Source organism: Lonchura striata, chromosome 7 (genome assembly GCF_046129695.1).
Source record: "Lonchura striata isolate bLonStr1 chromosome 7, bLonStr1.mat, whole genome shotgun sequence".
NCBI classification, from domain to species: Eukaryota; Metazoa; Chordata; class Aves; order Passeriformes; family Estrildidae; genus Lonchura; species Lonchura striata.
In genome coordinates, this window is record NC_134609.1 from 28,432,040 (window position 1) to 28,445,405 (window position 13,366).

General features: G+C 39.2%; 1 protein-coding gene across 6 annotated transcripts in view; it reads left to right on the forward strand.

Annotated features, from left to right (window-relative positions):
* PLEKHA1 (pleckstrin homology domain containing A1) overlaps positions 1-9,834 on the forward strand; it is a 31,274-nt gene extending 21,440 nt beyond the window's left edge. For 2 of the 6 annotated variants that reach the window (XM_021553619.3, XM_077784733.1), the window contains exons 8-12: positions 779-847; positions 2,708-2,772; positions 3,526-3,589; positions 3,918-4,007; positions 7,257-9,834. In XM_021553619.3, coding sequence (XP_021409294.1) covers positions 779-847; positions 2,708-2,772; positions 3,526-3,589; positions 3,918-4,007; positions 7,257-7,586 — 618 coding nt within the window. In that variant the 3' untranslated portion in view covers positions 7,587-9,834. Of the gene's footprint in view, positions 1-778; positions 848-2,707; positions 2,773-3,525; positions 3,590-3,917; positions 4,008-5,070; positions 5,181-7,256 lie in introns of those variants that run through there. The other 4 variants (XM_077784735.1, XM_021553620.3, XM_021553622.3 and 1 more) reach the window with 4 other exon arrangements.
* Positions 9,835-13,366: the final 3,532 nt, after the last annotated feature.

The window sequence follows — 13,366 nt, forward strand, 5'->3', positions numbered from 1 at the left end:
CTGTGTTACTTCTTTTCATGACTTTCTTTAGTGTTGTGTTGTTGAAGATGCTTTACGGAGGCAAAGTGTGTGCCCAGACTTCCATGTGATGGTTAATGCATGCAGCTGGGAATTCTCCTGCTCTACATCCTGTAGAGATCCTTATTTTGCTTATTAAAGACAGAACTTCAGTGCTTGCTTTTTAAATCAGTCAAATGTCAGAAAAAGCTGATTTTTCAGTTCAGAGGAAGAATTGTACATCTTATCAGACTGATTAACACAAGTGGAGCTATTCATGTGATGCCTTGCTAGAAGAAGGAACAGATAGTTCAGATTAAGCAAGATACACATCTTTGAGTTCTCAGACTCTTTTTATCTTGGATTATAAAGCTTTTTTTTGTGACATCCCTTTTTTAGTTAAAAATAAACTAGAAACCTGTGATGTACTGTCTTCTAATTTTTCCAACAGAATAGTTCTGCTGCTGAGTTTCTACAGTTTGAATAAATCTTAGAAAATGGTAGCTTAAAGTATTTTTAATTTTTTCAGTTTTCAAAAAATTGTGCAAAGTATGCATAATTACCTTGGGGACACTAAAGATGCAAAATTTGTAATTATAATAAACTGCAATGAAGACATTCCTCTGAATTAAGACTTATGAATAAAAAGGAATTGCAGAGTATCATATACTATAAATAAAGGCTAGAATGGTAAATATAATTCAATATATTCATAATTCATGACATGTAACTATCTGTTATTTTATATATATGACATATAATTTTTTTTTTCCCTTAACAGATGAAGAACTGGAAGAGAAGATACTTTCAATTAGATGAAAACACAATAGGATATTTCAAATCTGAACTGGTACGTTTCCAGTTCTGTGTTATTTTCCAGTGACGGTTGCAAGGAATATGCTTGTATTTGAGAAATGTGCTTTGCTGCTCCTGCAGCTCTTGAGTCAGTAGTGTAATAACTTTTCATGATTTGGAAGAACAAAAAAATTAATGGGGCAGCTGGTTCAATCTGTTTGGGAACCTGCCTGTAGGGCACTGAAGAACAGTAATAAAATCTACTCTACAGTCACCCTGATTCTTGTATTAGTACTTTGTCATTTTACATTCTCGTATAATTAATTCTGTTGTTGTAATAGCTGATCATTGTGGTAAAGACAAAACTGTAGTCTTGCAATTCTTCATTTAAAGTTAGAATTATGCTTTATCATCCAGATGATGAGATCTTCTCCCACACATTTGTTTCACCAGGGCAGCCAAGATGGACAAAAAACTCTTGATTTTCTGTTCAACAGCAACATTTGCAGAGTTTCTTTTACTTTCATGACCTTTCTTCTTCCCTTGTCACCCTTAAATTTTTGGCTGATTTTGACCAGATGTTAATTGCCTTCAGGCTTCATTTGAAATTTAAATGTCTGGTTCTGAAGATTAAGTAAAATGTGGGATTCTTTTCTTGAGAAAACAGACTAAATGTAAGAAAATCTGTACCTATGGAATGAAACTTGAGTTGTAGAGTATTATAAATTAAGGAGAATTGAGTTACAGGCCAAACACAAGATGTAAGATGTCAAGAGCCCAAATTTCAGGCTGTTTCTGAAGTTGACTTTGATTTTATTTCTAATGAGGGGATCTGCAACAGTAGCAGGGGTTTGATCTTGCATCATTATCTTTGTTAAGCTGTCAGCAGAACAATTCTGACTCATTGCCTATAAGAAACCCTCTATTTTTATTTCAAAAACAAACCTGAGTTCAGATTGCTCACAAACAAGTTCTAACCCAGTGAGGAATTGTACTGTGGGGGAGTGTAATAGGAGGATGGTAGAAATCCTCTCACTTTTAGTGTTTCATCGTGTTCCTTGAACCTGTGCCACTCCACAGGAGCACAGTGGAATACAGGCAATATGAGACTCAGAAAATGATCATTTCTGAGCTGGGCTTTTCCCTCCAAGAGGTGTCTGTACGCCAGAGATGTTCTTCACAGTTGATGTATTACTTTGAAAGTGCATTTTAATAGATGATTGAATCTAAGAACAGCAGAGAAGAGATACAAGGAGCACAATAACTGAAAACATTGGGTTTTAAACTTTCTACATTTGATCTGCTAAAGAGCAAAATGATCTAATGAAAACTGCTCTTGGAGGATGATTACATTTGGGTGACATTTGCTGCTTGCTCAGCATAAATTTCCTAAGTATCAGTTTCAGAAATGGTAGGGGAAGTCATTCCAGAGCTGAAAGCTTTTGTTTTATCTGGAAGTTGTAGCCAATTGAAGTAATCCATTGTAACTTGGCCTAAAGAAACACAGTAGGAAGTAAAATAAGTTGTAGTTTGTAGTTTACTGCAACAACCACTGGAAAAGAATAGTTTGTGTGACATTATGTTATCATGGGAAAAGTGAATGTGTTTCTGTTTGAATGTTCTCACTTTTTTCTTGTGGTGTGAAACTTTAACTCTTATTTTTGCTATGGTAACAGAATTTCTGAATGCTTTGAAAGAACTTGTTCTTTTACAGTGTTAAAGACTGGTTTCTTTGTAGTACTTTTAATTGTATTTAGTGTAGGATACAGTTAATCTTACTTAAAGCCACGTCATGCAGTCCAATTAACATAACATCTTCTGTGGTAGCATTTCATAGCAGATTCATGTAATCAAAATTTCAATGAAATGAGCTAGTTGTTAGATCCACTGTACTAAAACATGTTTCTTTTTTCAGGAAAAGGAACCTCTCAGGGTTATACCACTTAAGGAGGTCCATAAAGTTCAGGAATGCAAGCAGAGGTGAGGAGGGAAGCACTGATGTCATTACATGGAATGGAATTCCCTGCTTGGTCATGGCCAGGCTGCTCCTTGGAGAGCTGTTCAATAATTTCACTTGATGTGTGCATGTGGGGTGTTCTTTCTTTATGGGACAGCACGCTGTTTTGTGCATTAAATGGGTTTTGAGGTTCTGTATGGTTTTGAGGTTCTGTGTGGTTTAAACTTGCAAATTTGGACAAGGGCAGAACAAGGGGATATCAAGGAATCAGGAGTTAGAGATGTGTGGGTGCTGTCTGATCTGAGGCAGCAATTTCAGGAGTCTCTATTCTGTTTACACAATCTCTAAACCTTTAGAGGACATTAACTCAGATTAGATGGGTGAATCTGGCTGAGAGCACTCTTGACCCTGCTGTTTCCCTCCTACCAAATGGCAATATACTAAACAATAATTGCTTTTGTAGCACTTGAGAGATACTGATTTTTCTATTTTTTCTTTAGCATACTACTTAGAGAAATTTGACTAGAATGATAAATATTTTTAATCTTCACATATGATTTAGAATGTTCCAATTAAAAATACATGTATAGCACATGTGTCACTGGTAAACTAAAGAGTCTTAGGGCTAAAATTAGTAAAAAAACAATAGTAGAGTGATAAAGAAATGCAAAAGTCAGACAGCAAATGCTCTGATTCTCTTCCAGTTCTCCAGTCATGTTAAAATACAGTGGGAAAGTTGTACTTGCTTTTGAATTATTTTTGTATTTCATTTGCAGTGATATAATGATGAGAGACAATCTCTTTGAAATTGTAACAACATCTCGAACCTTTTATGTGCAGGTAATTTCTTTTTTTTAAACTTCGGGCAAACCAGAGTTAAATACACTTTAAAAGTGAAATAGCAGCACTCCTTCACTTTGACCATGGCATGATTTCCAGGGGGAATGTGATCTTGAGGACATTTTATTTATTGCTTTATATAGCTGTATACATTTTAAGTATTTCAGAGTAAGAAATGTCTGGGTTAAGAAATAAAGCCTGCCTGTAAGAAATAAGGTCGCCCGTGTTTTGGCAGCACAGTGAGCAGCAGGGGGAGGTTGTGGCTGCAGGTGTGGGGCAGTGGGCAGGCTGAGGGCTGCTGCTGACCGTGCTGCTGATGTTGCTGCAGGCAGACAGCCCCGAGGACATGCACAGCTGGATCAAGGCCATTTCTGGGGCCATCGTAGCACAGCGGGGACCCGGCAGATCCGCGGCTTCCGTACGTCACCCTGCGCCTCGGAGGGGCTGCCAGTGCCTCCTGCCCACTCCTGGTTTTCCTTTACCTTTCCTCTCTCCTGTCCTGTACCAACGTGGCCTCTTTGCATGAACTTTCAAACATCAAATAAATACTTTGTGTTTTTAATGGAGCACTTTTTTAGTCCTACCTGTGACTTGCTGTGCATTGTTTGTCTCGAACACGTAGATAATGCAGTGCTAACCTGGAGAAGTCCAGTATGATCTGTCACTATTACTAGTTTGGGAGTTAAAGTAGAACTTTCTAATTCCTGTGAGGTGTTTCTGCTAATTGCTGTGTTTTGCAATCAAATGACAATACCCTAATTTCTTTGTAACAACTCTCACTGCTAAATTGTCATTCTCTGTTGCTGATAGTTTATTGTATATGCAGATACAGATGAAAATTTAAACTAAGAGATCTGTGCTCACATGAATTAGTTCTTGCTGTTGGAAATGCAGTGAGAACAGCATCTTGCAGTACTGAACTGGGGCACTGTGACAAGTGTTAATATTTCTGGAGCCACATGGATGCCAGCATTTCACACCTACTAGCATTTAAACTGTGTTAGTTGTGTAGCACAAAGGTTATTAACTTGTGGAAAGTAGTGGAGTTACTCTGGTGTCACAGTGTCTCCAACTATGCCCAGATGTTGCACCAGGAATACTTCACAGTTCAGGTACTGCATGCTGTGTTTTTCATTTTCTGTCTCTGGGATGTTTTGTAATAACCTGGATATATCATTACCCCCATAATCTGAAATCTAATAATTCAAACCTGGCTTTTGACTACAGATTTGCATTACTACCAATGTTTCTCGTAACTCAGCCTAAGCTTTCAACCAATTTTTGGTAGCTGCTTCATGCTTTTAAGTAAAACTTCCTGATATAAACTTTCTCTTTGTGGGGGCAATGAAAACACGAAGGTAACTCTTCTTTTCTGTATGCTTTTTTTCCTGTGGTTTTTTTTTTTCGTGTGGGGCTAACTGAGCAATGTAGCTATGACTGTCTGCATCACTTCTTGTTCCCTCTGTTGTCTCTCTCCCCAGTCCAGGTGACTCTAATCTTAGCTTTGCACTGTGTTCCAGATGCGGCAGGCCAGAAGGCTGTCGAATCCTTGTATACAGAGGTATACATCAAGAACTGGTGAATGCAGCACGTATGTGGGCTCTCATGGAAACTTGCCTTCTTAACAGAGGGCTAAGACTAGACACTAATTTGCACTATAAAACAAACTAAAAAATAATGCTACCTGTTGTCATTACCATTACTTAAAACTAACTCATCAATAATATCATTCGCTCACAGGTTTGCACTGTTTTTTCATGCTTTCAAAATGATTGGAAATGAAAAACACCAAAACCACTGCTTATACATCAAAGCACAGTAAATATTTTAACACAAGTGATGTCACTTTAATAGGAAAGTACTAAAGCTAATTTGCATGAGAGTTCATATTTCCATTTTACTTTACATTTGTTTTGAAACTGCGCAGGAGCGAGATGAAATGGAAGCTGCCCACAAACTGATACAGATGAGTGCACACAGACCATGCACGTTGTAACTCTAGGATTTGGAAGGGTCTATAATAGCCTGATCTGCATGGCTTATGAGACCTCTGCATGAAATGATTAGTTCAAACATAGAAGCATTAAATCATAATGTATAATCAATACCCTGTTCAAAGCAGGGCACCTCGGGAGGGTGCAGCAGCACAGTCTCTGAACTCTGAAATTACAGCCAGTGTGGGTAGTAAAATCTGAGTATCCTTCAGGACAGCAAAGCAAAAATTCAAGAGATCTTGTCCTAATATCCCCTTTGTCCTATTTGGTGAAGTAAAATAATTAAAAATAAAAACAGTAGGTAAATCAGTGAATCATAAGTTCTTCTAAAGCAAACTTTTTTCCTTAAGTGGAGTATCAAGTCAGATATGAAATAAGGCAGTGTAAATTATATGAAATACTTTAGTGAAGTTAACACCAAACTCAAGTCCAAAAAGAAAAGTTGCACAAGTTCATCCAATAATGTTAAGCTCATTTATAAAAAGAAATATGGTAGTACTTGGCAGAATCCATTTTGATTAAATTATTAATTCATATGTCATAAGAATATCATAACATTCTAAAATAAACTTGAAAAAATACGGTGGAAAAAAAAAGTATTTAATTTAGGATTTATATTTGCATCTTGGACACACATCTGTGATGGGTTTGGGGTTTGTTTTTTTTTTTTCTCCTAACAAATGTGCTTGAGAAATGCCTTGATTTGTGTGTGCACATGGGCTGGCAGATCCCTTTAGTTCCTGGACTAACACTGGTGATGGCAGAACTGGCAGCAGCTGCAGCTCCTAATGCACACACAGTTCACTGCAACATTACACAGCATTTGGATCAGAGCATTTCAAACCCTGCACTGCTCAGGGATTTGAGACATCCTGACAGAACTGATGGATGCAATGCAGAGCCCAGGGAACTTCTTGTTCCTCTTCAGGTCAGGCTATCCCAGGACATCCAAGTGGCATTCCATGCCTGTTCTTCAGACTACTAAATCATTCCTGGGTAGTCTGGGGACTTGTTTTTGTCAGTAAGTAAATGGTGGAAGATATTTTGGTAGTTATGTAAAAGTCAGCAGAATAATGATAATAAATACAAAACAATAACTTGCATGGAAGGAGTAGCTTAAGTATCAGTTTATTTTCTAGGTCATTAACTTTGTCTATTTTTATATAGTCTTGATAGCTTAAAATCTTTTTTTGGTCCTTGGAAGAAATTGGGAAGATTTGGTGCTCCAAGAACAGGGAACAGTAAAATGTGCATTTACTTCAGGATCCAGGATATTATTTATATTAATAGGTCTGAATACATTTTTCTTTTGGAAAGATGTGACTTTCAATGGCCTTTAAAGTGTGCATCTTCAAGAAGTTATTTAACATCTTAGTAAAATGAGGAACTTCAATTTGCTGGACTAAAGTCTGCAGAGCTGCTGTGCTTGATTTAAGAATTTAATTTTGTGAAGCGCAGCAGCTGATGTTGCTGTGAGCTCACACTTGGTAAAGCAGTGCCTCAGAAAGCACCTGCCTCCTGCTGCCGTGGCTGAAGCTTCGCTTTGTGTATTTTCTGTCTCGATTATTTTGTTTGTTTGTTTGTTTGTTTTGTTGGCGAGTCTGAAATCTGAAACTGCGTCTTTCCAAGGCGCCTTCAGCCACTCCATCTGACGCATTCCCTTCTTTTTCCAGGAGCATCCCGAGCCTCCTGCCGAACCCGGCCATGCTGTCCGTCCTGCCGGCCCAGCCGCCGCCAGCTCACATTCCACAGCCCCTCACAGCAGCCCTCTGGTCCCAGCCCCTCACCCCAAACCCCCTGCCTTGGAGAAGCGAGGATTTCACGAGTCTTTTACCAAGGCCAAGCCAAGGAGCTACAAGATCCAGGCTGTCGCTGCAAGAGAATCAACTTCCAAAGTGACTGACCGGGGTCCCTGGGAACCCCGGAGCAAAAATGGCACTCAGGAACAGGATCCTGGCCTGGTGGATCTGGATGATGCAAGCCTTCCAGTCAGTGATGTGTAGGCATGGAAGCGTTTGGAGAATGATCCGTTTGTTCGGTCCTTTAATTTCCTCGCTCGGACTTTGAACCAAAGAAAATTCCAGGAAATGAGAACAAAAAAAAAACAAAACAAAAAAAAAAAAATACAAACCGGAGCACTGCTGTTATATATATGTGTGTGTGTGTGTTCCTGTGCACACATGGGTATATATAATGTGTTTGTGTGTTGCCTTTCAGCTGAGGGTCAGACATGGACCTTAGGCATTTTCTCAGAGCCTGATAGTAAATCACTTACTAGGGAGGGGCCAAACTGCACAGTTTAGGAAAAAAAAAATACCCAAAACACATTAAACAAAAAAAAAAAAAGTACTTCTGCAAGTAAGCAAGGTACCAGCAACTTCTAATTCCTAATCTGGCAGGTTTACTAAATTTGCAACTAATGCTGTGTTTTGGAGAACTTGTTGCCAACAAATGTGATTGTTTAATTTCATCTTAAACGACAGTAAGATTTTAGCCATGTATGAGAATCTTTTCTCTCTGTAACTTTCAGATACCAGGAAATGCACAAAATGTTTCTTCTGTTCTTTAAGATCAACAGTGTCAACTGATTTGTTATCAGAACAAGAATTCTGAACTCCCTTGGAATTCTAGTTATGGTGCTGTAAAATTTCCACTAAAATAATATTTTGAATAGTCAGCCTATTTTTGATGCACTCCTAAAGGTGGGTTATAACTTTTTGCACATTTGGATTTCCATGGACTGCATGTATTGGTGTTTTGGAGGGGGGAGAAGAGAATTTGGACTTTGGAATTTGGACACTTTAGATATTTTTAACTAAGTAGGGTTTATGTTGTGCTATATTAGGCTTTGCAGCAATTATGTTTTCTTAAATGTTTAAATGTATTGTTTGGTTACTGTTTTGAGAACGATTTCCTTCCCAGTGCTTTGTGAGCAGTTCTTGTTTCTGTATTGATCAGTGGAAGAGCTCCTTTAGTTGTGTTGTTATTGGTACTGAATGTTCCTAGTCCTGCAATCGTGGCCTATAACTTCTGGTGCACTAAGAATCTGAAGTGCCTGTGTTTTCTCTCACTTTGTTGAAACACTTTTGGGTTAGTGATGTACACAGACCATTCTTACTGGGTTTGAGCGTTGGCTTGGAGTTGCTCTGGATAACATAGTTTGAAACAGCTCTTTAAAACAAGATTCATGCCAGGGGTACCAGTGTTCTGGTGTTGCACCCACTGCTGTGCAATATGTGTTCTTAAAAAGTGAGTGTTTTGTTGTTTGTGTACATTGTGTTATGGGGCATCGGTGATGCCAGCGAGGAGAACCTTTACATTTCAAGTATTGGATTAGGTGGTGTGTACTTTTCATCATTTTTGGAAAAAAAAAAACATTTGCTTTAATCCCAACCCCACAAATATCTCATGCTGCTGCTTACTGTGATCCTGACTGTCCAGCTTTGTGAGACTTCTGTGTCTGCTGGAACCTAAGATACATATCAGGCAAGTCCATCTTCTCTCCAACTTCCAAACTGACTTCTTGAGAGATATGGATGGCTTTACCACAGCAATTTGTTGATCCCAGGACAGAATAATTGGTGTCATACAAGAATGGAATATACTGAATTTCAAAACTTTAAATTATATCAGCACCTTCTTTTGGTTTTGGTTTGTTTCTTTCTTTTTTTTTTTTTTTTTTATCCATAAGCTAACTAACCACTGTCTTAAGGCAGTGGTGTCTGTAAATTACTGGTTTTGTTTGACTTTAGATATATGTGAAAACTAGCACAAAATTGGAAATTACTGTAAATGTCTGTACTAGTATTGTAGGTTTTAATTTCTATAAAAATAAACCATTCGCTCTTTAAAAGCTTATTTTTTCACAAGTACATTCTGTGTGGAAGACACTTTGCATTGCAATATTTTTACTGTAGTCTAACATCTGAAATCACTTGCTCTGGTACAGCTTTCACACTGCATGGTCATTTTATTGTATTTTGGTATTGGCAATTTTACACATTGGGTGGAAGTAAAGCAGCTCCATTATGGGACTTAGAAAAAGAGGGAAAAAGAGAAAAATGAAAAAAGAAATGAACTACTGTTGTAGTTCAGTAGCATAGGGAAATATTTGTGGTTGGTCACTGTCAGGGTCTCCTATTTATCAGTACTTTTATAAATCTATGAAAATTGTTAAATTATTTTAGAAACAGTGCTGTAAATATGTCACATTTAAATTGTCAATAAATCAGTTTGGGTAACTTAAAATAATATCTGGCTGAGTTTCTTTGCACCATGGCAAATATTTGATCAGAGCAATATATTCTTTTTCAGCTTGTAAGAAATCAGATTCTCCTTTATTCAGCCATAACATCTCTAATTCTTCAAATCTAATCAGGTTGTGTAGCCTAAGAATGAAATTGGACAGACTGAGCTGATTTCCTTGTGCTAATCTCAGTTTCTTCTGTGGAAGTTTTACATGTTATGCAAGGGATATTGGTAAAAAAAAAAAAAAAAAAAATTGTACCATGGATTTTTCTGTCTCAGAAATGTTTTCCTGAAATCCAGACTGGCCACAATTACCCAGATTCCACTGCCCCCACCTGGCTGTGCTCTCTGCCCCTTCACTGCAGAGGAAATCCAATTATTCTGTATGGCCACGGATTTAAACTCAGTGTGTTAGAATAAAATATTGACAGAAAATGGAACTGCTGACTGCAGTGCACATTCCTGGGGCAGCTGCTGAGGGGTGATGTGTTAGGATACAGTTTAATAAAGTGGAATATTCCTTAACCTCGTGGAATATCAGCATGTCAGCACCACCTAGGGGTCACTCTCCAGCTTTAAAAATCAGTCAAGTCTAGTACTAATTTGCTTTTAAAGTGTATTTCATACTTAAAAACTGATCCGGAGACTCCAGTTTTTAAGTCACTAGACTGTTCCAGGCTGGGTTTTTTTTGTTTTTTTGTTTTTTTTTGGTGGTGGTGGTGGTTTTATTTTTGGTCTTTTTTTAGGCTATTTTTTTGTAGGTTTTACAGTAAGTATTATAATGTATGGAGGAATTACAGAGTGCACCTAATACAGACACTCTGAAGGTGTGGAACAGAAATCCTACTGTCATTTTAGCAATTCCATTTTAAATAGAGGTGAGAGAAGAGAGGGAGGAAATGAAAGAAGGGGAAATATTGGATAGGGAATTTCAGTCTAAAAGCTGAAATTAAGGCAGTGAAACCCTCTGTGCCATGTGTAGTATTACCTTTTAACAGTTTGTTTAATGTCTTAATAGTCACCTGAACTTTGTAGAACAGCCTACAAATTATTTGATGCTGCAAGCCAGTGAGCTCACTGCTGAAGTGAAGTAAAATAAAGAAATACTGAAGGCAGCTCTCGGGAGAACTGAAACCTGAATCCTGCCCTGGGACTTGTCTGCCTAGGTTTTTCACTTGAAAACCACGGAGGAAAAGAAACTGGCGCTCATTTGTGAAGGCACTGCTAATGGCCCGGTAGCTGTTGAACGCTGCCCTTCAAAGTGTCGCCTTTGACACTGTAATTAGGGATTTGCATTTCAAACGAGTGGAATTTTGCATATCGGCAGGCACGGTGAACGCATCTTGCAAGAATTTCAACCACTCTGTTCTGATGGCAGCCGGGCACACCTGAGTCACCTCTGATAAAAAACATCCCGGGGGAAGATGTGCCATGGGTGGGAATGCAGAGCATCCCTCTGGCTGCCCTGGGACCCTGGCAGGGGACAGGAACCCCCTGGACAGAGCCCCCAGAGACACTGGCTGTGATCTCTGCCCATGGAAAAGAGTTTGCAATCTTACAGGATGAATTACCAGCTCTGAGTGGTTGATATAAATAATAATTAAGTGTGGCACGGGTGCAAAAGTAAAATTTTAGGATTCTAGATGAGGGGTCCAAAGGGGACAAGCTGGAGGAAATTGGGTGTGCCTTGTCCTTTTTCTCCTTCTTCATGCCCTCCATGTCTCACTGTGGTGTTGGCATTTTACTGTTGGTTCAGGCTGGGGACACACTGTCCAACGTAGGTGACAGATATTGGCACGTTCTTGTAAATGCAGCCCAGGGAGTTTCTGGTATTTAATGTTTGTCACATCCCACTGAGGGCAGAGCCCCACACGCTGCCCTGCAGGACAGAGCTGGGCAGGGCAGCAGAACATGTGAGAGATAAACAGAATAAACAACCTGGAAACCAGCACAGACCAATGATGGCTTCTTTCTACAATCTCGGGATCATCAATAGCTCAGGTTCTGACAACCATGGATTTTCCTGGCTTTACACTGATGGATCAGAGGATGCTTTCCCGAAATCCAGACTTGCCCCGATTGCCCGGATTCCAGTGGCCCCTCTGTCCCTTCAGAGGGGTGGCAGTGGCTTTGTTCTGGGTAAATGCCGAAGTTTCGGGGCTGTTTTACAGCCCGCGGGGTTGGACGTGCGCTCCTGCTGGCAGCGCTGCCCTGCGACAGGAAGGAAATGCCACCAGACCGCAGGGACGCGCTCCGTGCAGATTAGCCATTGTTTCTTGGGGCAGGTCGCTTGGCTTCGTGTCAGACTTTGCAAAAGACACCCTGATGGTTCGCTTAGTTTGTAAATTATGCCAGCAATTAATGCTTGTCAAGCACCAGGGCTAGATTATATCAGGAAAAGAACGTGGAGTTTTAAATTCCCTGGTTTGAAGCCATTCCCTTTCAAAGCAGTGGCTTTTTTTTTTTTTTTTTTTTTTTCTGCTTTTAGCAATGAGTCTAGTTTTTATAAAGGTTTGTTTTTTTTCTTTAAGTTTTTATAAGATTTCTCTTGTTATATTAAAGTGGAGAAGTCCTGGGTTTTTGGGAGGTGCGAGTAGGGATGTTACACTTTTCCCCCCAAAAATCTGAGAGGAAGCCATTAAGGCACGAAGCAAAATTCTTATAATAACGAAGCAAACAGAATGAAGTTGGAAAATCTTTCTGCAAAGTCCAAGAAGTTGGAGTTCTCTCATACTATCAGCATTCCAACTTTCCCAAAGCTCCTTCATCCTCTTTTCTAGCCGGGACCCTTCTTGACTCAGACTTCACCCTTTTTATTCTGTGCCCATTTTTCATCCTTTACTTGCTCCCCCCCTTTCTGTGTGTGCCCAGGTCGCAGGGCGAGGCTGGCACAGCATCCCTGGCAGCGGTGCCCACACTTCCAGACCTCTAGGAGAATTTCTAGCGTGTGATCTCTAGGTGGAGCCTCCTATCAGCCAGTTCTCTCTGAAAAGTAGGAGATATTTTACCTCTGAGGCTCCAGAGTGGTTTTTTCAGACCACATTTTTGGCCTTTCTGGTGGTTAATGTCTGCTGGCTTGAGGAACTGTTTGTGTCAGATGGAGGAGAAATAATAATTGCTGGGTATGCAGCACCTCTCAGGTCTAAGGCACTTCTGCACAGATCAGATAGGCAATTTTTAAAATAACAAAAATAGAAAAATCTATTTTTCAGTGAGCTAATTTATTAACCTCCCCAAAGACTTAGCTCGGTTATTCTGGAAAGCAACACGTTTACATTCAGATTTTGTGCACCTACATGACAACTATAAATATCATAAAATATTATATTTTTAATACTCAATAGAAGATTTACATTCTTACCAAAAAGTGTTTGAAGCCGATAGTGTTGGATGACGTGTTAAAAAAAATTGTACACCTTTGCTCTCTAAAACAACCATTATCAAAGGTAAAGATAAAAAGAGACAAAATCTTCCATGGAGGGAGGATGACAGAACCTGGAGCTTTCCCACTGTGGGTAATTTTTTCCTGTCTGTG